At 40.8% G+C, this 26,502-nt stretch overlaps 1 protein-coding gene across 8 annotated transcripts in view; it reads left to right on the forward strand.

Annotated features, from left to right (window-relative positions):
• The window catches only part of pde4dip (phosphodiesterase 4D interacting protein), a 113,737-nt gene that overhangs the window by 60,273 nt on the left and 26,962 nt on the right, over window positions 1-26,502 (forward strand). For 4 of the 8 annotated variants that reach the window (XM_062022741.1, XM_062022746.1, XM_062022745.1 and 1 more), the window contains exons 1-25: window positions 741-2,512; window positions 4,587-4,724; window positions 4,790-4,909; window positions 4,985-5,077; window positions 6,014-6,238; window positions 6,316-6,474; window positions 6,553-6,654; window positions 7,644-7,781; window positions 7,850-8,029; window positions 8,100-8,294; window positions 10,583-10,765; window positions 10,836-10,952; window positions 11,024-11,104; window positions 11,182-11,282; window positions 12,567-12,712; window positions 14,657-14,781; window positions 18,210-18,343; window positions 18,413-18,539; window positions 18,602-18,746; window positions 19,739-19,855; window positions 19,934-20,202; window positions 20,277-20,491; window positions 23,590-23,707; window positions 23,779-23,896; window positions 23,967-24,009. In XM_062022741.1, coding sequence (XP_061878725.1) covers window positions 1,244-2,512; window positions 4,587-4,724; window positions 4,790-4,909; window positions 4,985-5,077; window positions 6,014-6,238; window positions 6,316-6,474; window positions 6,553-6,654; window positions 7,644-7,781; window positions 7,850-8,029; window positions 8,100-8,294; window positions 10,583-10,765; window positions 10,836-10,952; window positions 11,024-11,104; window positions 11,182-11,282; window positions 12,567-12,712; window positions 14,657-14,781; window positions 18,210-18,343; window positions 18,413-18,539; window positions 18,602-18,746; window positions 19,739-19,855; window positions 19,934-20,202; window positions 20,277-20,491; window positions 23,590-23,707; window positions 23,779-23,896; window positions 23,967-24,009 — 4,658 coding nt within the window. In that variant the 5' untranslated portion in view covers window positions 741-1,243. Of the gene's footprint in view, window positions 1-740; window positions 2,513-4,586; window positions 4,725-4,789; window positions 4,910-4,984; window positions 5,078-6,013; window positions 6,239-6,315; window positions 6,475-6,552; window positions 6,655-7,643; window positions 7,782-7,849; window positions 8,030-8,099; window positions 8,295-10,582; window positions 10,766-10,835; window positions 10,953-11,023; window positions 11,105-11,181; window positions 11,283-12,566; window positions 12,713-14,656; window positions 14,782-18,209; window positions 18,344-18,412; window positions 18,540-18,601; window positions 18,747-19,738; window positions 19,891-19,933; window positions 20,203-20,276; window positions 20,492-23,589; window positions 23,708-23,778; window positions 23,897-23,966; window positions 24,010-26,502 lie in introns of those variants that run through there. The other 4 variants (XM_062022743.1, XM_062022744.1, XM_062022742.1 and 1 more) reach the window with 4 other exon arrangements.

Below are 26,502 nucleotides of genomic sequence, written 5' to 3' on the forward strand. Positions count from 1 at the left end.
ATGTATTTAATGCAACAAAACAAAAAGCAACTTTAATTTTCTATACCTCAGGAAGATGAAGACAAGCATATACTTTTAATGTTGTGTTTTTTCCTGCATATTTGTTACATATTCCTGCAGAAAGGCTTTATTGTTGGACTAGTACAGCCAAGTCATTGTTGACACATTTGCACCATGGAGACAAGAAACATACAGATGGCAACATTAGAAAGTGAACTGATGCGTTTTGGAAAGAAATAAAGTGGCAGTAAAAGTTTATTGATTGGTCCTTTTAATTTTTTAATTCATCAGTATGATGATGGCCTGTGTAAGATATGTTATCAGCAAAACAACAGTGACTTTGGGTATGATAAAAAAAAAAAAACATCAATTATAAAAACTTTGGTTTGATTTGTAGGTTGGAGTTGTCCTTTAAATTCACAGAGCATTAATAATGTAAACAAGCTCCTTTTTTACACACAGTCAGGCGAGCTGAGAGAGATTAGCCAACTGGGCAGGCGGAAGAAGCGAACACAACGGGGGGGAAGCAGCTTTATAAATTTCCTCATAAGTCACACTAAGAGTATCATTAGTGTTTACATTTTGGCGTGTTGTTTGTAATTCACTGTTTTTGGTGGACTTAGGAGGGTTTATTGAGGTTTAAAAGAAAAAGGATATCCTGTGTGAGCGACAGGACTTTTAAACACCCCCCATTTTCCGCGAATGGTTTGCCCCGGTGCTGCAGGTCTTGTTCTGTCCGCCTCGTCGTTATTTTCCGGAAGATCTCGCGCCACACCGAGCACCTGACTGCTCTTGTTACACACAGTCTGTAAAATGAAGCGGACATATTTCATTTGGCCATCAACGCCTTTCACGAAGAAGCGGAACTGCTGCGGTGTGCCTTCTTCCGGCTTGTGTTTGTGTTGAAGGGCGGTGGACAGCTCGCTGTCATGAAGCCATCGTCGGAACCGCTCGTCACCGTCCGTTGAATGAATGGCGAAGAAGAGCCTTGCTGCGAAAGGAAAAAAGGACGGAATATATATTTTTTTAATGTTACACATTGTAAAGGACTGGTGGTATTTATTATAACGTTACGTCACTATGTCCGTTGCTAGGGGACACAACACCTGCTAATGAGGATGCACCTAGACTAGTGTGCTACTGACTAAAACGAGGTTAAATGGAAAACATGTTCTGTCCTATACTAAAAACTGTAAACATAATGCATATTTGTGTGCAGCGCTGCTTATTAATGCCACTTTAAATGCTGGACCTCAAAATGAAAGAGACATGTCGCATCTGCGGGCGAGATCTCTACGGCAACCAGCGCCGATGGATCTTCCACCCCACCGCCAAGCTCAACCTGCAGGTGCTACTGTCTCACGCCCTCGGCCAGGAGCTGACCCGGGACGGGCGTGGGGAGTTCGCCTGCTCCAAATGCGCCTTCATGCTGGACCGCATGTACCGCTTCGACACCGTGATTGCCCGCGTGGAAGCCCTCTCCATCGAGCGGCTGCAGCGGCTCCTGCAAGAGAAACACCGGCTCAGGCAGTGCATCGGCGGCCTGTACAAGAGAACTAACTCTTCGGAGAGCGCCCTCGTGTCCACTGAGGATGGAGAACCATCGGGGGATGGGATGGTGGACATTTCAGGCCTTACTCATGCCAAATATTGTGCTCTGCTCCAGGAAGACCTAGTGTACTCTTTGTATGAGTCCTGGGCGGATGATAGCATAGATTGCCACCATCAGCACCAGTCTTCTGCTGGCCCCGGGTCAGAGGTGACAGGATCTTACCGTTGCACTCCTCGGAGGTGCCGCGGTTGTTCCCATTTGCGCGTGGCAGACTCTGACTATGAAGCTGTTTGTAAGGTGCCCAGGAAACTGGCACGGAGCACCTCCTGTGGCCCCTCCACTAGATATTCAGCCAGTGTCATTGGAGGTAGCGGCAGTGGTCCAGAAGTAGAAGAGAAAGGAAACGTGGAGGAGCAAGATGAACCGCCTTCCTCTCTGACCCTGGTTCCTGGCTCTCAGGATGTGTCAAGGACTTCAGATAGCGACCGCACGCTAGCCGGACGAGCAAGCTCCAGCCCCTCCATCGCGTCCCTGGAGACAACCGAAGACTATGTTCAACCTGAAAGCACAACAGATGAGCTAGTACAAGAGCAGATATCTGACTCCCCCTCTGAGGGCGCTCCACAAGGCCATTCCTCCCCTGCACCAAACCTGTCCTGGGCCCTCTGTTTGCTACAGAGCTTTGCCGTCCACCGGCCGGCCCCGAGTGCCAAGGGCAGTAAACTCCCTGTGCTGCTTCGACGGACCACCAATCACCTAAAATTTGACTTCCCTGATCCAATTCTGGGACTGGACTTTGAAACTCCTGTTGCTGAGAGATTGAACCATGTGCCAACACCTGAGCTGGAGGTGCCTCTGATCCAATTGGATGTCGGGGAGGACCAGGATCTTAACCTGGCTAATTTGGACGACTGTTTGGAGGATGTTTACAAAGAGTATCCTACTCCAAAGCCGCACCAGGTATAACACGTTGATGAAGGAGTAGAATATTTGTACTGTAGCAGGATGGGAGGTGACCCATCCAGGAAAAGCAATTGATTCCAAAAATGAAGTACACTACTTGGCTGAAACCAGCAGAGGCGCTGTACTTCCGTCTGAACAAGAAAATCATGAAGTCTGCAATTGGAATTTGAGCCACACTATAGCACAACTTCTTCAGGCAGCATTAATCTACAGCAGACCTGGCCAAATTAAGGCCCGGGGGCCACATGCGGTCCGTTAAGCTTTTCAATTTGGCCCGCTGGACATTCCCAAATAATTTTTTTACATCTTTAAGATGGAAACTGTAGCTGTCATTATGATGGGCAGTGATGTTTTTAAATTACTGTACGTCTTGAACTATACAAAGTATTTCAATGGTTGGAATCTGCGCTTTTGCATGATGTACTAGTTACTATGGTAATCTAATTAGTTACTATGGTAATCTAAGTCACAGCAGCTCAGACGAGGCACCAAGCAGTGTGGGTGGGGAGCGTTTCCACAGAGTGTTTTCAGAGCGGCCAGCCTGCAATGTGGGTGTCAGGGGCAGACACGGAAGGAGATTTTTACAACAAAGTTCTAAATCTTAGTGATATATCAGATATACTGTATAAAAGATCGTAGGTGGGGTTTTTTTACTCTTCGCGTTCATATTTCGCTGTGTTTGTTGCGTTTCGCTTGATTGTATAATATGTCGATCACGGGGGGAGTGTGACGTTCATATGTTGTCAATATTCAGTGTTTTATCGTTCATAATTAATATTGTAAATCCCACATTCTTTATTTTCATGTAAATTTTGGGTGTCTCATTCAGTAAAACAAATGTAAAATTCCATTCCGTTTTTAAGGCGGGCTGTCATAGTGATCCTAAAAATCAGAAATACCGGCCCCAAGACACATTTTTTTCTCTAAATGTGGCCCCCCGAGGCAAAATAATTGCCCAGGCCTGATCTACACTAATATGAAAACAGGAGTTCAGAACATTCAACGGAAAATTCTCCCTTGTTTTTCTGTTGTCTGTTCTCACAAAAATCAATATTCTAGCCAATCAGAGACCTCAGGAATGTTGTTACAGAAAGATGCCTCATAACAATAAGCAAGCCAGGGATCATAGTGTTAATTTTTTTTTAAATTATTTTCATAGTGGCACTAAAAACATCAAACATTGTTTGAATCAGTATCAGTTTTGCTTTATTAGCCACAAAAACTAACCTCCATTTGCTAAAATGTAGCAATCACAATAAGCAGGCAGAGTATGTCAGCCATTGTACTGCGGGTCTGCGTGGAAGAATACATTAAACTAGCAGTCAGTAAGCTTCCAGCCATGCCATGGCCTAATTGCCTAATGTGTGTGTGAGAGTGCATGCAACAAAAAGGTCCTTGTTCATTTAAAGCACAGGCTTTTTTAAACATAAACAATAACAAACAAATGGAAGTGTGTCTCCATTAGTTTTTCATCACTTGACCTCATTTCCCTTTCAAATTAAAATTGAACAATCCTCAATGATAGAATTGTAAGGCTCTCACAGAGCTGCCCCTCCACAATAAGAGCATGTGATGTAAATGGGTTATGACTGGGTTGATGTTGAAGACATGATTCCACCACTGGCCTCGTTTCAACCAAAGCCCTCGAGGCAAAGTGAGCCACCCAGTGTCACGCCAACAATGTGTTTTTTTGAAGAGCGATTGCAATAACTACCAAAGTTGTTGTGGGGTAGTATGTTCATGACTGAAGCAAGGTCATAACAATGAGAAGTAAGAGAGTGCACATGTGTGTTTTGTAATCATAACAGTCGCACAGAGCACTCTGGGTGTGCTAACTCATGCATGTCGTAAAGGCGATGTCCTATTGAGGCTTTTACACATTGAACTTAGAGTTTTGAACGTTGAACAAACATTACACAATCCGTCAGCAATGCTTTGCAACCTTGCATTTTTCGCCTTCCCGGATTTAATAGACCAAAAAGCTCCACAGACATTCCAAAATCTGCTACAAAGACACCAGCTTAATTGTTTTATTGTTTCTGCTTGACTTACCTCTGTCTCTCTTTTCCAGAACCTTGTTGAGGAGCAGCAGAGCCAGCTGAACCAGTATGAGTGTGCAGCCAGCCAGTGCGTCAGCGAGCTGCAGAAGGCCCAGCTGCAGGTCCAGTCCCTGCAGGCCAAGATCCACGAGAGCGAGGCCAACAATCTGGTACGACGGACACGCTCGTACACTCGGAGGAACACCTTCATGCCCCTTCGTATCTCCGTACGTAGAAGCTGCAGGAGAAGCTGAGCGAGATGGAGTGTGAGCTGCGATCCCTCCGCCAGGCCGCTCAGAGCCAGGAAAGGACCATCCAGGACCTTACGGAGTCCATCAGCACCAAAGACACCGAGGTAAATGTCTTTTAAACAAAAAAAAAAGTTTTGATCCTTGGATGTGCTCTCACTAACAGTACATTCTGCTCCAAGGCCCAGGAGCTCTATCAGCTGATCGAGGGACAGAACTCGACATTATATAAGCTGCGAGAGATAGCCCACCGCAACCAGCTCGCACAAAGCAAGGTACGACTTAAGTGCATGGTTGATGCATCGTGTTACCCCTGATTTCCACAGGATGCAAAACGGCTGCGGAACGTCATCGCCACGGCGGCGATCTCTTTCCGCTTTTATTCAAGTCAGTAAATCCCTGTGCTGAATATATACAGGGCTTCTATTTTTGCCTGTCGCTGCAACACGGCGTTTCAATTGACCTAAAATCTGCTTGTGTTGGATGAAAGGAAGTCATGCACAAACCTATTATCCGGCTTACTTTCAAAATAAAATTATCCGTCTTCAAGGTGGATACAATTTTACATTTTGAAACGTCCTAATGGGCGGGAACGGACATGAATTCAACTTGAGCTTCAAGAGGTAGTCACCTGAAATGGTTTTCACTTCACAGGTGTGCTTGAAGCTCATCGTAAAGTGAACCGCGTTGTAGCGAGGGAACACTGTATATATACACAATAGTCTACTGTTGATTGTACATGATGGTATTGTTTCGTAAATGCCCATTAAGATTTTAATGCAATTTTTTCTATTAGCCTTCAAATGTATCATTGTATTTTTGCACTTGTTTGCATTTCCTGTACTTTTGATGCACCGTCACCCCAAATCTAATGACTGTCTTGGGAACAAAGAGGATTCTGATGTCCACACTTACATGGGTATTTTTGAAAACAACACTTTTCTTCACTTTAGAATCAAAATAAATTGTGTTAAAAAACTATAGGCCACTAAAAATGAATAGCTTGTAAAGTGTTTGAGGCGTTAGTATCAGCGCAAGGCTATGTAAGCCTATCAGAAGAAAGCCATGACTGGAAAAGGCAACATAACAAGTGGGCAAAGTAGAGACAAAAAAATTGCATAGTTTTAAAAAAACTAGTTTGTAAAGGAAAGGTGGTTGACTGCAGCTTCAGAAGCATTATATGAAAATGTTGGTGTGTATTCCCTCATTAGGCTCCAGAGGGGGTCAGCGAGTCAGCGACACTTGCCCAGCTGCAGGGAGAGCTTGTGGGAGTGCAGAGCTCCCTCTTCTCCCTTGGGCTGGAGCTGGAGGCCAGTCAAAGGAGCCTCCGCCAGTGCCAGAGGCAAGGTGACGATCTGGTTTGCTCCAAAGACAGACTCACCGCTGACCTCCAGGAGGCGCTGCAGCACCGGGAAGAGACTGAAAAACACAATCAGGTCCGAGGCGAAAGCAGCGTGGAATGCATGATGTGAATGATAAAGCAGGCTTACATTCTCAGTTCTTTGTGCTGCAGGACCTGTGCTGCACCCTGCAGAAGATTCGCTCCGAGCTGCAGGCGAAAGAAGCGGCTCTGAAGGAGGCCGAGGCAGAGAGACTCACCGCGGTGCAGGAAAACGAGAGAAGCGTCGCACAGCTGAAACACTCTCTGCAGGAAAAGGAGCGACAACTACAGGTAACCCCCGCCCCTCCCTACTCACACTTAGCATATTTACATACACAAAGGGCTTTTTAAAATTGCCTATTTGCGTAGGAGTACTCAGACATGCTGGAGACACCAGCAAGCTCCAAACCAAGAGACGCACTGTTGGAGAAACTAAGAGAGCGCATAAAGGAGCGAGACAGAGCTTTGGAGGTAGGATACAAACATGCATACCAGGGAAATGATGGGGTTTATTGTGTTATTCATGCTTTATCATATCCTAATTGCTACTAAGTAAGATAATGATTGGCATCCCCTATGAATTCAATTCAATGATTCAGTGGTTGTTATTTGGTCATCAGTTCATGTAAACTGTACACTTCAAGTGCATAGCAGATAAATAAATAAATGTATTGGTTTACATTTCCTGACCAAAAATGTATAGGCTGAAGCTAAAAGCTTATTATGCCTACCCTTTCCACATTCACTTTGTCCATGTCAAATAGAGAAGAAAAAAAACAAAAAAACAAGAATTCGATCTTGAGATGAAGAAACACAAGAAAGGACTCTAGAGCAGGGGTCCCCAAACAGCATTGGGTTAAAACAATTTGGCCGGGGGCTGGGCTGTATATATAAATAAAATTTAAAAAAAAAAAATATATATATATATATATATATATATATAGCCGCAGTGTCGGGCGAGCGCGATGATGTCACGTTATCGATGGGAAAATGCATTTTTAGACAATATGATTTGCCTGAGCGGCTAGGAGGTACCGAGAGTAACAAGGGGTAGAAAATTAATTAGAAAGGACAGGTTTTTAAAAAAAAAAAAATAATAATAATACAAAAATTGGGGGGGACTTCCAGATTTTGGACGCTGGCGGGCCGGATCCGTAGTTTGGGGACCACTGCTCTGGAGTCTCGGTCAAAATCATAATACTTGATCACATGCATTGTTAAGCATGTAAATACATGCATTTACCAATATATGCGTATGTGTGTATATATATATATATATATATACATATATATATATATATATATATATATATATATATATATATATATATATATCCACACATACGATTGTTCAAATGCACAATTATGCATACACTTTTTTTTCTTTCATTTTTCTTTTCCTTTTTCCTTATTAGAATTAGACCACATTGAATAGTTTATATTATGTTTTACGCCCACAGCGCTCCATCGATGACAAGTTTCACTGCCTGGATGAGCGTGAGGCTCAAGTGAGGACGCTACAGCTCGCTCTAAAGGAGAAGGAACGAGACCTGGACAGGCTCAGATGCATCCTGTCCAACAACGAGGAGACGATCACGGTATTCCCCTCAGCACACACGACCTGATTTGCTAGGCTGGTTTGTCATAAAGTGTGTGTTCATTTTAGAGCCTGGACGGTTTGGTGCGAGGGAAAGAGCTGGAGCTGGAGCAAGCTGCCGAGGCCTACAGGAACCTCCAGTGGTTAAAGCAGCAGAGCGAGGAAAAAGAGAGAGGCACTTTGAGGGAGAAGGACACCATCATCAACCAGCTACACGTGGCTCTGCAGGCTCGCAGCAACGAAACACAGGTGACACTGGTGAATTGGTGTCTGCTCGCCAAAAACAAAAATCCGTGAACGCCTTTATGCATGTGTGCAGGAGTTGACGGCAGCACTGGTTGCTAGAGTTCAGGCTGGCCCCACCGAGGTGGTGGAGGAGCTGAAGGCTCGGCTGCAGCTGAAGGAGAAGCTCTTCCAGGAGTTGCTGTCGGACCGCAGCCGCCAGTCGAATGAACACCAAACGCAGGTGGCGGATCTACTCAGCAACCTCAGCTCCAAAGACCAATACCTGCAGGTATCACTCCCCACATAAATACAACACACACATTCAATTAGGTACGAGGTTATCAACATTGTTAAGTTAATAACCCTCTAACAGTGCCAATTATGGAGATATGCAATATAAATGATAATTGTGGCCGTTACATTGTGATAATGCATGTTTACATATACTGCATTAAATTTGACAGTGACAAGAGAGCGAACACGTCCTCAATGCACTGTAGCATTCTTGCTAGCGAGATAGCAGTTAACGCCCCTACACATGAAAACCTCAAATAAAGCCAGAAATCTTGGGGTTATTTTAGATTCTGATTTACATTTTGACAGTCACATCAAATTAGTAACAAAATTGGCCTACTATCACCTCAAAAATGTAAAAAGACTTAGAGGGCTCATGTCAGCTAAAGACTTTGAAAAACTTGTACATGCCTTTATTACCAGTAGGCTAGACTATTGTAATGGTTTCCTTGCAGGTCTTCCCCAAAAAAACTGTCAGGCAGCTACAGCTTGTTCAGAACGCTGCTGCTAGAGTTCTAACAAAGACCAAAAAATGTGAGCACATTACACCAATTCTTAAATCCTTACATTGGCTCCCTGTACATCAGAGAATTGATTTCAAAATCCTCCTGCTCACATATAAATCACTACATGGTCTAAGGCCGGATTATATCACTGATATGCTCCCACTATATAAGCCCTCTAGATCACTAAGATCTTCTGAGACCAATCTGTTAGCGGTTCCCAGAGTAAACTCAAATCAAGGGAGCGCATCATTCAGTGACTATGCAACAAATAGCTGGAATAAGCTTCCTGAAGATGTCAGACTCTCCCCAACTCTGACTACTTTTAAAACTAGACTGAAGACTTTTATGTTCACCTTAGCTTTCAGCTAAATCTTTTAATCTTTTAACTTTCAATGTCCGCACTGTTTTTATTTTTATTGTCTGCATTTTAATTTTGCTTTTATTTTCCTTCATTTCACTTTGTTGTCTGTGAAGCACTTTGAGTCTGCCTTGTGTATGAAAAGCGCTATACAAATAAAGTTGCCTTGCCTTGCCTTGGCTACACAGGGCAAAGCCACTTCTAAATCAGCAATCCTTGCCTCCATGGCAGCAAATAAACTACATGTTTTACAAATATCATCTCTAAAGGATGAGTAATATGTGGACATGCTACACTACATACCTTAGAAGGAAATGCTGACCACTGAGCTAGAGCTTTTGAATGTAATGACAGTAAGAATGTAAAGACTGTAACAATACCAATCATAGTATCAGTATATGGTCTACTACAGTGTTTAAAGCAATATTTTTATTATAAAAAATGTTGTTGTCTTTTTTGTTATAGTTTACAAACTCAGTAATAAGTTCCTGCACACAGGAGGACTCTAAGGGAAAAAAACAAATTATTTAAATCAGAGCCAATGGTAGGAAATAACGTAAATATTTGATAGTATTTATTGCCATCCTTTGTTTTTGTTGGATTATAATTGTGATCAAAAATTGATCAATGATCTTATAAATTTGAAGTCATCAGTATCAGCATTGGTATGACCAATACTGCCCTGTAACTTCTTGGTATTGGACTGATAACCACATTTGTTGTATCACCCAAAACTAATGTAAAGTAGTCAAACAACATTAGAATAAGCGTTCATTTGAACAAAAAAGTAGATAGACACATGTTGCAACAGAAAGTAACTAGATGTTATCAGTAAATGAACAAGTAGTTTTGACAAAATGTTACCTCATACCTCAGCAACAAAATGAGGAGCCTCATTCTGAAATGGTTCTATCATCATACCAAAATAATATTTTGTGATATACAGTACAGGCCAAAAGTTTGGACACACCTTCTCATTCAATGTGTTTTCTTTATTTTCATGACTATTTACATTGTAGTTTGTCACTGAAGGCATCAAAACTATGAATGAACGCATGTGGAGTTATGTACTTAACTAAAAAAGGTGAAATAACTGAAAACATGTTTTATATTCTAGTTTCTTTAAAATCGCCACCCTTTGCGCTGTGTACTTTTTCGCACACTCTTAGCATTCTCTCGATGAGCTTCAAGAGGTAGTCACCTGAAATGGTTTTCACTTCACAGGTGTGCTTGAGTTATTGCAGGCGGCTGGAATTTACATGGTGATAGAGATTTTAGGCCGTCCACAGTGCAAATCAAAGCTGAGCATTATCTATTTGAAACAGCTTGAGTACTGCATTCATCATATTGTGCAGATGGTTTTCCCTTTAGTACCACACTGGCATTTTTTTTTACATATCATCCTTTTATTTGTCTTAGGACAATTCGTACAGGCTGTCATTGGTGATAGGCGAGCGCACCAATCAGCTGCAAGAGTTGCGCAGGCAGCTGTCGCTAAGGGAACAGGAGCTGAGTGAGGTCAGAAGAGACAAAGAGATGGAGACGGGAGGAGACGTGCAGCATCTACAAAGTCTCCTCCGAGAGAAGGAAGCCTTCATCAAGGTATTCTCCTTCAACTGTTTTTATTTTTATATATATATAAATATATATATTCACTGCGTACCTTCATCAGGAGTTGATGGGAAACCAAGAGGAGGCGATGCTGCAGTCATCACCAGAGAGCGAGGCGGAGATGAAGGTTCTCCAAGAAGAGCTGCAGTTAATGCTAAAGAAGGACAAGGAAGCCCAGGTCCTCCCCTATCAACATATAAGCGGTCTTTTTGTTCCAGGTATATAATGCTATTTTCATTCACTCTTCAGAAGGAGCTCTCTGACCTGCGTTCCTCTTTAGCCGCCAGGCAGGCCAACGCATCTTCCCCGACAGAAAGCATTGATCACCAAGTATGTTGTTGCTTCATTCCCAAAAATGTCACCATGAATCTGCCCCATTAATAACTTTTGATGCGTGCTTTACCTAGCGTGTGCTGGAGCAGCTGGTGTCCGAGTACCACAAGCTGAACGGTGCCCTGAGGGCCGAGAAGATATTGTACCAGAGCCTCATTCACTCTAACAGTGACGGGTAGGGATGATACTGATGGCAGGTGCAACATTAGGTACACCTGCACAGCCATGCAAGATGTGTTGCAGCAGTGGAGAATTACACTGCACCATAATAAAATATTTGTGATGTTTTATAGCTAAATAAAATATCAATATTGGATGTAAGGAACATTCAAAAGCCTTTTATTTATTGAATCAAAAATACTGAAGTTCATCGATATGGTGAATTTGCAAACAGCCAAAATTATGCACAAAGCAAACTATAACCTGCTACCCAAGAACGTACAGCAGGGGTGTCCATTACGTCGATCGCGAGCTAGTGGTGGATGGTGGAGGGTGTGTCAGTCGATCGCCAGCCAGGTATTAAAAAAGTAGACCTAAAGATTAGCGATCATCAATCTTCACTAAGACATCACTTCCGTCTCTTGATTGACATTCACGGCACCTGAGGGTCTTGTGAAATGACTCTGGCTGCTGCCAGATCATTATTAAGAAAAAATTACAGACATTAAGGCGAGAAATACTTTTTATTTCAACAGACTGTCAAAACTCTGACTGCACAGTTTCTGTCTTCACAATAAAAGCGCTGCTTCATCTTGCCTGCGCTAACAAAATAAGAGTCTCAGAAATCTAGCGTGCACAGGCTAGCAAGCTACGGAGTTTGCTGTCAATGTATTTCTTGTAAAGTTTATAAAAACGAGTATGGAAGCTGGACAAATTAGATGGCAAAAAGCAACCACTTTCATTTGAAAATGTGGACTTTATCATCACTACTTTCTGATTCCAATCAATGCAAGTCGTCAGAATCAGGTAATACACCAATTTATATTCTTGTCTTCATGAAAGAAAGGAATCTATATGTGTTAAGCATGCTTGTATTATCATTAAACACATATAACTTGTTAACAAAAACCTCTCTTTCATAAATAAATCAATATACATTATATATATGAATGAGGTAGATCTCCTCCACTTGGTCAATTGAAAAGTAGCTCGCCTGCAGAAAAAGTGTGGGCACCCCTGACATACAACAATTCTTCTCAACAAAAGAGGAGAAATACAATCTCAGATAAAAATGTAACTTAAAACATTTGTATGCACGTACAACACTTAAAACCTTTAGTGTATCAGTATGTGGAATTAAATGGTGGGATGGATTAAATAAAGAAATAAAACAAAGGACCAATATGATCCACTTTAAGAAACTGTTTAAAGTACAAAGAAGAAGGATCATAATAAAAAGTTGCAGATGTGACCATTTTTCTGTAAAGGCCCCGTTTCCAATTCTGCTCGTCTTTTCCAGCAGCAGTTCAGAGAAGACACTGGCCCTCCACACGCAACTCGACTCGGTCCAAGCGCTCCGTGGACAACTGGACGACATCCTGACTCGCACTCAGAACACGGCCCTCCAGCTGGAAAGGGCCGCTAAAAGGCAGCCTGACTTAGGAGGTGGGAACGGTTGAGCCTCCGGGCCAGCGGGGGGCGCTGTCACAAATGATGGGCTATGTGTGGACACAGCAGCTTTACGCATTCAAAACAAAAAACATGTGCCCAGACCTTAAATAAGAAGATTTAACCCTCATTTAGATATAGCAATGTTGCACAAGCCTGCTAAACCTAACTTCTATGGAGTCTTCTTTATTAATATGTTATTCGGTGTTGTGAATATGTTTTTTATGGCTTTTAGTAGACAACTGCTTGCATTTTGCGTTGAAAGTGCAAATTGTTCTGTTTTGCCATTTCTGTGTGCCGTCTCTCACCAAGTTGAACTCTTGTGGAGCCACGCCAGCCCATGCCTTACGTAGAGCGCAGCATCTCACCACCCGTCATTTGTTTTGACGCCATTTCTTTGTCCAGGTCAGGGCCCGTAGAAATCCAAACAAGGGTAGTATGTGCCAGTTTTAGGTTATTAGATTGAACTGCATGGGACCTTGTTAGACAACAACTTGTTTAGGAAGATACTTTCTATATTTCTAGATACATCACCTTGAAAGCTCTCCTTAAAACATTCCTTGTCAAAACGTTTTGTATTTCTAATGCAAGAAAAATAAACGTGCTGTTTTCTTCTGTTACACAAAAATCACTTTCTTCATTGTGTTTACTGGGAATTTGTCCCAATTCAATTTAATCTGGTGTGGGAACGCCACAACTCTCCCCTATAAAAACCCTGGTTCCCATCCCTCACTATTAATTTGACAGCATAAAGCAAAGTACAAAAAGTACATTGTCACGTCAAATATGTCTTCCTCTGTGTGTCCCTTCTCCGTGCTGCATGAAAATGTGCCATGCATTTTTATGTCTGCATGACTGTGATTCCCCAAATGGAACGCTAAAAAAGCAAAAGTACAAACACAATCATCTCACAGTGCGCTACACTTCCATGCTACCACGTAATGGAAGTTTTGTGCAAAAGAAGTACAGTACAGGCCAAAAGTTTGGACACACCTTCCTATTCAATTTCCATTGTATATTGTCACTGAAGGCATCAAAACTATAAATGAACACATGTGGAGTTATGTACTTAACAAAAAAAGGTGAAATAAGTGAAAACATGTTTTATATTCTAATTTCTTCAAAATAGCCACCCTTTGCTCTGATTACGGCTTTGCACACACTTGGCATTCTCTCGATGAGCTTCAAGATGTCGTCACCTGAAATGGTTTTCACTTCACAGGTGTCATAATTTTGATGCCTTCAGTGACAATCTACAATGTAAATAGTCATGAAAATAAAGAAAACGCATTGAATGAGAAGGTGTGTCCAAACGTTTGGCCTGTACTGTATAAATCAGCCTCAGCCCTATCCTAAAGAAGCCATTTTGTGCTGAGGATAGCATTTTTTTAAGTGGCCACCATTATTAAGTACACCTGAGCCTTTCAAGAAGTGTGGCAGTGGTAGATCAATTTGGGGGCTTCGTCCGGGATGACACGTTGAGGATTGGACGTCTCTTACACTCACATAGCAAAAAAACTGCAATATTTAGCTTCACCAAAGTGGCAAAATACTAAAAACAAAACTACACCCCCTTAATAACCAATCAAAACAGCTTTGTTATGCATTTTTGATCCAGTTTATTAGATTATGCAGGTGAAACCACATTTCACTGCCAGTGCAAGGCTGTATAGTCCAAAGGCCAGCTATATTTTTCTTCACTGCTTTTTAGAAACACACACTGGTCTGTTTGCTCCACCCTGACTGAGTGTGTGTGTGTGTGTGTGTGTGTGTTTTGGCCGGCTGGAAAGAGATGACATAACATTTCCCCCACAGTCCTGTGACTGCAAGTCAGAGCTGTCTATGTGGCGAGAGTAGAGCAGGAAGCGTGTAGAAAATGATAGGAATAGGAGGACTTGAGGAGAAATTAATCGTGACTTAACGTGGTGGTTGTGTTTCCAGATCACAGCTCAGAAGAGGAGGAGAAGGTAGAGGAGGGGGACGATGAAGACGGCAGCAGTGATGAGTTCACAGACAGCATAGAGGAGGAGGATAAATGGACGTCTGCCAGTTTGGCTTCCAATCAGGTTGAATTTATATTTGTTTTAACACACTGGCTTTTGCTGTGTCCACACATGTTTGTTGGCTACGCTGATCCCCACCGAACATTTTAAAAAGGTTACTTTGGTGCGGTTCACTTATTGTTCACACCGGTAATTTTGTCATGGGACGGAAGGCTGCACAGTAACTTGATTGGGAAGCTTGCCTGACATATTCAAACATTCCAAAACAATTTTTCATCTGCTTGGTGAAATACATGCTTCAAAATTCTGCTATATTTGCCATCCTAAATTTCACCTAAAGCTTCTAAAATATACTTTTAAAGTGTGCGGATGCTAAAAAAAAATTGTTTTTAAAAACCTATCCAATGTGGGCCAAAATGCTGTTGCTAAGCCATTTGAACAAAATCTTAGTTTTGTGGTATAGGTTATTAATTAGCATTATATCTAATAATATATCCAATTAATGATAATAAACATAAAAAAGTGGTTCTCAAACTTTTCTTCACCAAGAAGCACCTGAGAAAACACTTGGCTCTCCAAGTACCACCATAATGACCAACATTACTATACAGTAGCATAGTTGGCCCAAGTATTCAATAAAACAAGGCAGTGGTTTTATTTAACAAGTACAGTACAGGCCAAAAGTTTGGACACACCTTCTCATTCAATGCGTTTTCTTTATTTTCATGACTATTTACATTATAGGTTGTCACTGAAGGCATCAAAACTATGAATGAACACGTGGAGTTATGTACATAACAAAAAATGGTGAAATAACTGAAAACATGTTTTATATTCTAGTTTCTTCAAAATAGCCACCCTTTGCTCTGATTACTTTTTCGCACACTCTTGGCATTCTCTCGATGAGCTTCAAGAGGTAGTCACCTGAAATGGTTTTCACTTCACAGGTGTGCTTGAAGCTCATCGAGAGAATTCCAAGAATGTGCAAAGCAGTAATCACAGCAAAGGGTGGCTATTTTGAAGAAACTAGAATATAAAACATGTTTTCAGTTATTTCACCTTTTTTTGTTAAGTACATAACTCCACATGTGTTCATTCATAGTTTTGATGTAACAATCTACAATGTAAATCGTCATGAAAATAAAGAAAACGCATTGAATAAGAAGGTGTGTCCAAACTTTTGGCCTGTACTGTATATATATACAGTATATATATATTAGGGCTGCAACAACTAATCGATTAAAATCGATTATAAAAATAGTTGGCAATTACCGTAATTTCCTGACTATAAGCCGCACCTGACTATAAGCCGCACCAGCCAAATTTAGGGAAAAATACAGATTGCTCCATATATAAGCCGCACCCGACTATAAGCCGCAGGGTTTTGATGTTTAATTACCGTAGTATATAGGGGTTCCTGCTACCACGGAGGGGATTGTCGGGACAGAGATGACTGTTTGGGAACGCAAAGCGTCCCATTTATTAACAATAAATCTTTCAATCATTCAATCAAACTTTCGCATCTTTGACATGGCGAACAGCATTCGTGCAGAGTACAAATAATACAATGGTGCAAAGTAATACAAAGTGCTTGCCTGTACGTTATCAAAATAACCAGCCTACCGGTATATGAAAAGTCAGTCTTTAATCATTGTGTCATCGTCTTCCTCCTGCGTACTAAAACCACCGAAATCCTCTTCGTCGGTGTCGGAGAAGAACAGGCCGTAAATAAGCCGCACCCTTGTATAAGCCGCAGGGACCAGAACGAGGGGGAAAAGTAGCGGCTTATAGTCCGGAAATTACGGTAATTTAGTCATTGATTCGTTGGATCTATGCTATGCGCATGCGCAGAGGCAATTTTTTAATTTTTTTATTATAAACCTTTATTTATAAACTGCAACATGTACAAACAGCTGAGAAACAATAATCAAAATAAGTATGGTGCCAGTATGCTGTTTTTTTCCCCAATAAAATACTGGAAAGGATAGAAATGTAGTTTGTCTCTTTTATCCGATTATTAATCGATTAATCGAAGTAATAATCGACAGATTAATCGATTATCAAATTAATCGTTGCAGCCCTAATATATATATATATATATGTATATATATATTATATCCATTCAAACTGTAACAGCCTGCTGATGGTAATGTTTTATGTTCGCCTGGTTTGTAATAATGTCAGTTTTTCCCATATTTGCAAACACACCATCCGTGCCTGAAAGGTGATTGGTGGAGAAAGAGGAAGTGTTGTTGTGTGTCCGACGGGGAAGTGTGGACTCACGGAGACAAAAGTGTGTACACGGGTGGTAAAACCTGTTGGAATTGTGTTGTTTGATATCATAAGATTGGCAATAAAAGTTAAAAATAGTTTCGGATGTTGTGTGATTTCTTCTGGGGGCTCAAATATCTTATATTATTTATATATAATATGTTTGTGTGGTTTGTAATAATGTCAGTTTTTACCATATTTTTAAACACGCTGTTTGTGCCTGAAATGTGTTTGGCGGAGAATGAGGAAGTGTTGTTGTGTGTTCTACGGGGAAGTGCGGACTCACATAGACGAAAGTGTGTACACGGGTGGTTAAACATGTAAGAATTGTGTCGTTTGCTATCATAAGATTGGCAATAAAAGTTAAATATATCGTCGGACGTTGTGTGATTTCTTCAGGGGGCTAAAATATCTTAACGTATTTTTCGGAGTATAAGTCGCACCTGCCGAAAATGCATAATAAAGAAGGAAAAAAAACATATAAGTCGCACTGGAGTATAAATCGCATTTTTTGGGGAAATTTATTTGATAAAACCCAACATCAAGAATAGACATTTGAAAGGCAATTTAAAATAAATAAAGAAAAGTGAACAACAGGCTGAATAAGTGTACGTTATATGAGGCATAAATAACCAACTGAGAACGTGCCTGGTATGTTAATGTAACATATTATGGTAAGAGTCGTTCAAATAACTATAACATACAGAACATGCTATACGTTTACCAAACAATCTGTCACTCATAATCGCTAAATCCCATGAAATCTTATACGTCTAGTCTCTTACGTGAATGAGCTAAATAATATTATTTGATATTTTACGGTAATGTGTTAATAATTTCACACATAAGTCGCTCCTGAGTATAAGTCGCACCCCCCGCCGAACTATGAAAAAAACTGCGACTTATAGTCCGAAAAATATGGTATATTACTTAAATTTGTTTTCAAGTAAAACAACAAACTTATTTCCAAGGAGTGGCGGTAATAAAAATGTTGTGGCGGTCGATGACATGAAGGGGAAACCCTGATCATCATCATCATTTTACCGTAACTCCGGCCCGTGTTAACATTTGAGCTTAAGAGAACCGCACTAGACTCCACATGCAAACGAACAGAGACGCATCTCTTGTGCGGTCTGGGCCCACTTGTTTGGTGCACACCAGAGTTCAGATGAACATGCCAGCAGTGTAACCGCACCCTTCACAGTAAAATGTCTTTGCAGGCGTCAGAAAGGCTGTGTAGACTGGAAGGTGGCCTGGCCACGCAGACGGACGTTCATCAGACGTTTGAACTGGAGCTAAAAGAAATCAAGTGGCAGCTGCAGCGGGACGGATACGCCTCAGTGGACCACATGAGGTGTGTATTTACTCCCCTGGGAGAACTTTTTACTGCAACTTGTCATGGTAACATTGTGGTTGCTCAAAGGAGCGCACTGCAGAGGCTTCAGAAGGAGAACCAGTTCCTGAAAGTACACCAGGAAGTGACGACGGACAATCACAGCTGGGAGGAAGATGACGACACCGAGGAGGACGACATGGAAGACGATGACAAGGTAACTTAGACTTTCAGGTCATGTGATGCGGTCATCGCCGACTCGTCGCTTTCCTGTTGCAGGGGTTGGAGCGTGTTAGCGAGGCAGAGCAGGATCTCCAACAGCAGTCGGCACGACTTTGCTCCGAGAACCAAGATCTGCAGGAGAGGCTGATGGTGTCCGAGGCTACCGTCCACGCTCAGGCCGAGCAGCTGAAGGACCTGATTAGTGAGTGGTGCAGCCTCACTTTTGTAAAAAAAATCTAATATAATAAGCGTACATGATTTGATGGCTGCCATCACATGCTTAAATAAGGCTATCACATGGTGATTTTATTTATTTATTATGCCATAGCACTTTAATCACAATGATTTTATTGTTTTACTAGGTATAATATATTATTGTTCAACAGCCTATGTGTCAAAGTCAAGGCAAGAATGAATGATCTATGGCCCCTAGGATGATATTTGATTAGTATTAGAACCGGCCCGGAGGCCACAGCCGCCTGCCGCTGTTTTGCACACACCAATACTCCATCAGTGTTGGCGCTAGTAATTTTCAAAATGGGGTCCCAACCCCATCAAGTCGTAAAAATGGGGTCCCACAGTAAAGTTTTGGGGTCCCACTTTTTTGTAAGCGTTTTGAAAACAAATTATAAATGTATGCATTATCCTGTTGTAGCTCACATTGTATATTGTGTTTTGGAAAAAGGTTGTCATAAACGTTACTTGAATCATTTTAAAAAATAATACAAAAGAAAACAACATTTTATGCACATGTAAATGTATTCAGCTATAAACATTCATTCACGTTCTTCTTTCCTTCATGGATCTAAACTTTACAGTTGCCGGTATTTTTTTCTATATTTTGATTAAAATATTTTCAGAATGAGTTTGTTCTATTTTTGGCCAAAGTAAGACAAAGAAAACAATCTGAAGTTGTCTTTATTTTTTAGTTTTAATGCCATGATTTTAATAGACCGTGTGCACAGATTTTCCTCCATGCGGCCCCTGAGCTAAAATGAGTTTGACACCCCTGCTCTACAGTGTATACTGGTGATCATTTGTGGATTTTTAAAATATGTTTATGTTTTGGATAATTTGTGTGTGCTCGCTTCATTCTGTCTTGACGCTGAATTACGAATGCCTGCACAACTATTTTACCTTCGCGTACCAATTAAAGACACCTTGACCTTGACCTTGAGTGTTTGGCGTGTGCAGCTGAGACGTCGGTGCAGCAGGCCAGTAAGCAGGTCCAGGTGGATCTGCAGGATCTGGGCTACGAGACGTGCGGTCGCAGCGAAAACGAAGCGGAGAGGGAGGACGCCAGCAGCCCGGGTGACACACCCTTCAAATCCTACTGGCGAGATCGGGTGAGCAGCATGCACTGATCATACGTTCTCTCTAATTCCGCAGAGTTTGACGACCTGGAGATGTGCACGTCGCTGTCTCACCAGCAGGACTTCCAGGGCGTGGGCGGAGGCTGGTACAAGGGTAACGGAGGAGGAAAAAATGGAGGCTTCTGTGATGAAATAGGGCATGAGTCACCTCTGCAGCACTTGGTCCAAGATCTGCGCTCTCAGCTGACCCGCTGCCACAAAGTGATACGTGGGCTTCAAATGCGTGTGCGCTCGCTCTCGGCCACCAGCGACTACGCCTCCAGCCTGGAGCGGACCCCCCGCAAGGTAGCACCGCGCTTCTGCTCATTCACCCATCGTCACGAAAAACATCTCAGAGTGGTTCACCTTCTGTTTTGAAGGTAAACTGGGCGTTTGAGATGTCCCCCGCGCAAGGTGGCGCGGAGGAGGACGAAGGCTGGGTGTCCGACACCCAAGGCACTTCATCCAAGTCCAAGCCTGGTCGCGACCTGCAGGAGCTGATGGCACGTGTGGCGTCACTGGAGGCACAGCTGAAGAGCTCCAAGATGGAGGAGAAGGGTTCCGCGGATGAAGAGAAATGTGCAACTTGGCCTGGGTGAGTTTAAAGCTGAAATAAGCTCCTGCTCCGGCTTGTGTTGGTTGTACCATTGCGTCATCAGAGCAAACACATACAGCACGTTTTTCCTGGGTCATTTTTCAACTTCTGGGTTTATTTTGTGCCAAAATCAATCTGCGGACAAATATAGGCTACGCTGGTATTGCATGATCGAAGTAAAAAGGGCAATGAATTGACTACGACAGCCGGAGAAGAATATACAATAATGAACATTCGTACGATTAGTAGTGACAGTGCATGATGGGCTGTTTGTTAAAATGAATAGAGAGATTTGTTGTGGTTGTCAGTAAAACACGTTGCATTTCACATGCTGTAATGCATACAAGATGGGGAGAGAAAACCTCTCGAAAAATGTGTTAATCAGTCATGATAGTGCATTACATTTTTACTGTTATCAAGTTTAAAAATAAAGACTTGGTTATGGGCTTTAAATTACGGTATTGAATAGTTGTGATAGAGTATGACATTCTTACTGTTATCAAGTTTAAAAAACAAGACTAAAAGGATTCATTTCGTTAAGGACTGTTTTCAGGAAAATTACAATAGTGCAGGATATGCTTCTTGTCAATATGATTTTTTTTTTTAAAACAAAGACTTTGTTAAGGGCAGTTTGCAGGAAGAAGAATGTTCAATAGTCACAACTGTGCATATGCTTTTTGCTACTACACATTTGATAAAAGGATCCATTTATTTAAGGCTTGCATTTGGTTAATGGCCGTTTGCAGCAAAAACGATGTTGAATAGTCACGATAGAGCATGATAGGTTTCTTGCTACTATGAATTTTTAAAAAGCAGACTTGGTTAAGGGCCTTTTGCAAGGTAAAATTATGTTTAATAATCACAATAGTGCATGATATGCTTCTTGCTACTTTGATTTTTTTCTTAGAAAACAAATTAGGTCGTTTTGCAGGAAGAAGGATGTTTAATAGTCACGATGCTTCTTGCTATTATGCATTTAATAAAAGGATTGATTTCGTCAAGGACCGTTTGGAGGAAAATTATGTCAAAAAGTCACAATAGTGCATGATATGCTTCTTGTTGATATGATTATTTTTTTAAAACAACGACTTTGTTAAGAGCAGTTTGCAGGAAGAAGTATGTTTAATAGTCACAACAGTGCATATGCTTTTTGCTACTCCGCATTTGATAAAAGGATCCGTTTATTTAAAGCCTGCTTTTGGTTAATGGCCGTTTACAGCAAAAAGTAATCACAGAGACAGTAATACATGCCTTTATCACATCTCGGCTGGATTACTGTAACTCTTTGTATTTTGGAATTAGTCAGTCCTCCCTCTCACGTCTGCAGCTGGTCCCAAATGCAGCTGCCCGACTTTTAACAAACACAAGAAAAAGAGAGCACATTACTCCTGTTTTAGCCTCCCTTCACTGACTGCCTGTGTCTTTTAGAGTCCATTTTAAAATTATCTTACTCGTTTTTAAATCCTTACGTGGTCTTGCCCCACCGTACCTCTCTGAGCTGCTCCATCTCTATGCTCCCACCCGGTCCCTCAGGTCAGCTGATCAGCTGATCCTGGATGTACCCAAAACAAAGCGCAAGCTCAGAGGGGACAGAGCCTTCTCTGTTGCGGGTCCCAAACTCTGGAACGATCTCCCTCTCCATGTCAGACTGGCCCCTTCTTCCCATTTTTATTCACTGGCTTTTAACCCAGCATGAGACTTTAAACAGTTTTTAGCGTTTAACTTTTTGAACCGTTTTAACTTTTAAACTGTTTTTTATCTAACAAACTGTTCTTAGGGTAATTTATATTTGCTTTTTAAATGTGTATTTTTATTTCTGTTTTAAATGTTATTATTTAGTCTGCCCTTTGCCCGTATTTATTTGTGGTGTACAGCCCTTTGTTTTTCAACTGTGCTTGTTTTTAAAGGGCTTTATAAATAAAGTTGGTATGGTATGGTATGTTGAATAGTCACGATGGAGCATCATGTTTCTTGCTACTACGAATTTTTTAAAACCAGACTTGATTAAGGTCCTTTTGCAGGTAAAATGATGTTTAATAATCACGATAGTGCATGATATGATTTATTTTTTTAAACTAAGACTTTAAGGGCAGTTTGCAGGAAGAAGGATGTTTAATAGTCACAACAGTGCATATGCTTTTTGCTACTACGCATTTGATAAAAGGATCCGTTTATTTAAGGGCTGTTGAATAGTCACAATAGGGCATGATATGATCCGTGTTATAAATTTTAAAAAAAACCCAATAACAATGGATTCATGTGGCAGAGTTTAGGAAATCTGGAAAAGAAGCATGCATTAAAAGACTGCGTTAAAGATGGTTTGCAAGCTGAAAACAGATTATTTTGACGTCTGACAGTGAAAATGCAAAAAAAAACGTACCAACCTACTTCAATGGTTGGAATCTGCACTTATGCATGATAGACTAGTTACTATGGTAATCTAAGTAGTTACTATGGTAATCTAATTAGTTACTAAGGTAATGTAAGTCACAGCAGCTCGGAAGAGGCACCAAGCAGTGTGGGTGGGGAGCGTTTCCACAGAGATTTTCCAGAGCGGCCAGCCTGAAATACGGGTGTCAGGGACAGACGTGGAAGGAGATTCTTACAACAAAGTCCTAAAGCTTAGTGATACATCAGATTGTAGGTGGGTTTATTTTTTACCCTTTGCGTTCATATTTTACTGTGTTTGTTGCATTTTTGTTGCGTTTCGCTTGATTGTAAAATATGTCGATCGAGAGGGGGTGTGACGTTCATATGTTGTCAATATTCCGTGTTTTATCCTTCATAGTTAATATTGTAAATCCCACATTCTTTATTTTCATGTACATTCTGGGTGTCTCATTCAGTAAAAACATTTAAAATTCCATTCCGTTTTTTAAGGCGGTCTGTCATAATGTTTTTAGCATTCAATCAGACATTATTGTGAGGTTTTGTATTAGTGTTCCTAAAAATAGATATACCGGCCCCCAGACACATTTTTTTCTCTAAATTTGGCCCCCGAATCAAAATAGTTGCCCAGGCCTGTACTATATGTTTGATGGAACTGTTATAAAACATATGTGCATGTCTAATATGTCCTCTTCCTGCTCTTATTCCAGGAAGTACAACTCCCTCATCCAAGCCCAGGCTCGTGAGCTCTCCCACCTGAGGCAGAGGATCAGAGAAGGCCAAGGAGTCGCCCAAATCCTCAGCCAACATCTGGGAGACACCACCAAGGTGCTGTCAAACACAGTCTGCTGCCATCTCCTGTCCGCTCCTGTAAAATTGTCTCTCTTTGACACCACTAGGCGTTTGAGGAGCTGCTGCGGGCCAACGATGTGGACTACTACATGGGTCAGAGCTTCAGAGATCAGCTGGCACAAAGCTCGGCGTTGGCTCAGCGACTGCTGGCCAAGTTTAGCGGACGTAAGAGACGACACGACAAACACAGCTCCTCTGTTGGCGCCTAATTGGTCCTATGCTTCCTCTCATTTAGGGGGCGAGAGCCACGATGACAAGACGGAATTGCTCGCCATGCAGTGAGTCCGCTTGATTGTGTTTGTGTGCGAGTGTGACAAATATCCACGCCCTACATTTATTATGATAACACTTGGCGAATAACAACACATTTGCATTTACCAATCGTGATACTTTTATGGATGCGCTGTATATAAATCAGTAGTGGTGTTGGTTTATCCACAATGTTTGAGGTAGGTGTTGTCAAACGTCAATAAAACATTCAATTTGATGGACATGTGTAACGGATGCCAGCTCGTGTGGCTGTGCCGCAGTACGTTGTGTGAAAACCTCACCTACCGGCGCCTTAAGAGCTGTGCTGTATCATGAGTCGACAGCCTCATGGTTTTTAGCCCATTGTGCAGCACTGCTTTGATAATTTGTAGACCCTGGTTCCAGCCCATTGTGTCTAAGGCTGGACATATTTTTTATATTTTTTTGATTACATGAGGATTTTGACACAGGCTCTTGTTGCTAGGCAGAAATTGTGTCAGGTAAAAAAAACGGTCATGCACACTGTGCTGATTCAGTGTTTCCCATAAACTGCCAAGATACCTGTGGTGGTGGGGGCGTGGCTATGGGCGTGGTCACCATTACATCATTGAGTAATTTGCATAATTTACTACAATGATTTGATTTTCTATAAAAAGGCTCAAAAAATGTATACTTACTAATTAATAATAACAGTTTTGTTTTAAACGTCCATCCATCCATCCATCCATCCATTTTACCATATAATTACAACACTTTATGTACATATTTATATACAGATTTGAACAATAAGTTATTCACTGAAATATATTTATTAATTGTGGTTCTTACAAATAATATATCTTATAAAATATAAAAGCTAAAATGTCTCAAAGCTCTGCCCCTTTAATTAGTGCATATTAAATAATTTAACTTTAGCCTACTACTACAACCATATTATTTACCAGCAACGTAAAGTGAAACAGAGGCAGAGGTGTCCTGCCACAGTCAGTAACAAATAAACAGAAAACAATAGTGGTGGTAGATAGACACGGAGCTTCATCAAACATCTGATCCACTGAACAAAGAGCTCCAAAAATCTTGAACTTTAGACTGCCATCAGTTTTACTCCCTACACTTAACCATGTGTTTCCTACTCCCTGCAGACTTTGCACCCTTTGTTATATACACATGTTGTGTTTCTAATATAAATACATTTAATAAAGTCAAATACAAATAAGGCAACAAGAGAAGTATACCCTCTTTTGTAAAGTAAATCTGAACAGCCGATATGGGCATCTACATCAACTATATGATTTGCCTGAGAAGCTGGAGAGGACAAAAAAATATATATATATTTTTATTTTTATTTTTTATTTTTTTTTTTAATTTTAAATTGTTTTTTTTTTTTTTTTTTTTTTTTTTTGTGGCGGACGTAATTCTTTCATGGCGGACCGCCACAAATAAATGAATGTGTGGGAAACCCTGTGATTGAGTGGCAGAAAGGTGACTCAGTTACTTAATTTAGACTTAGACTTTATTAGACAAACTTTAATAATCCACAAGGGAAATTGTTCCACACAGTAGCTCAGTTACAAAGGATGGAAAGGATAATGCACAAAAAGAGGGCGAAAACAAAAGGTATAAAGTAGACCAAAGTAGCAATATAAAATATAACATATGTAATATTTACATTTTATATATACAGTATATAATATAAACTGATATATTATATTATTATATAATGTATACAATATATTACAAATCCCAATTACCATGTACAATATTACAGTATATGTAACAGCTGCAGCATAGAATAAAGAGTAGATCCAGCAGAAAAAATACATTATAAACAAAGAGAGGTAGCTAACATAGAAGCGGTCAGTCTTAAATAACATAATAATGAGTTAATATAATACAATTAAAAAAATATATGTATATTTTTGTAATAATAAAATAATTTAAAAAAAACGTATTAGAAACGTATATTTTTTTATTTTCTTGTCATTTCTAATGTAAAATTGGCCATGCTCAATCGGTTTCTTTACAGAAACTATGATTAAAACAAATAAAATAAATCATGTTCGCCTATTTGTAGTAAATGTTTAAAAAATTATGTTGTTTTTTTTTTACCCAAATGCACAATTTTCCCTGCTCAGATGAAATCTTTACACAAACCAGGATTCAATAAACAAATAGTGTCCACCTATAACAAACATTTTAAAAATCATTGTAAAATAAACATTTTTTTTGTCATTTTGTTGTTCTTTTTTTTTAACCCTAATGCAAAATTGACCATAGTTTTTTGACACAAACCAGGATCAAAACTAACTAGCAAATTATATTTATCTGCAGCAGTATTATTACTGGCCGTCCGGCCCCTCCCTCCAGATTATTAGCTTTCTTTTTAAGGCCCACCCCCTCAGGTCTGCTGATTAGAGGAGAAGTCCTCACGTGAAGTGTTGTGACATGCACCTGGGGCATACAGTCGGTGGACAGAAGGTTGCCATTAATCCACACATGAGTAGGAGGTGGCGTGGATCCTT

Source organism: Entelurus aequoreus, linkage group LG16 (assembly GCF_033978785.1).
Source record: "Entelurus aequoreus isolate RoL-2023_Sb linkage group LG16, RoL_Eaeq_v1.1, whole genome shotgun sequence".
Taxonomy (NCBI): Eukaryota; Metazoa; Chordata; class Actinopteri; order Syngnathiformes; family Syngnathidae; genus Entelurus; species Entelurus aequoreus.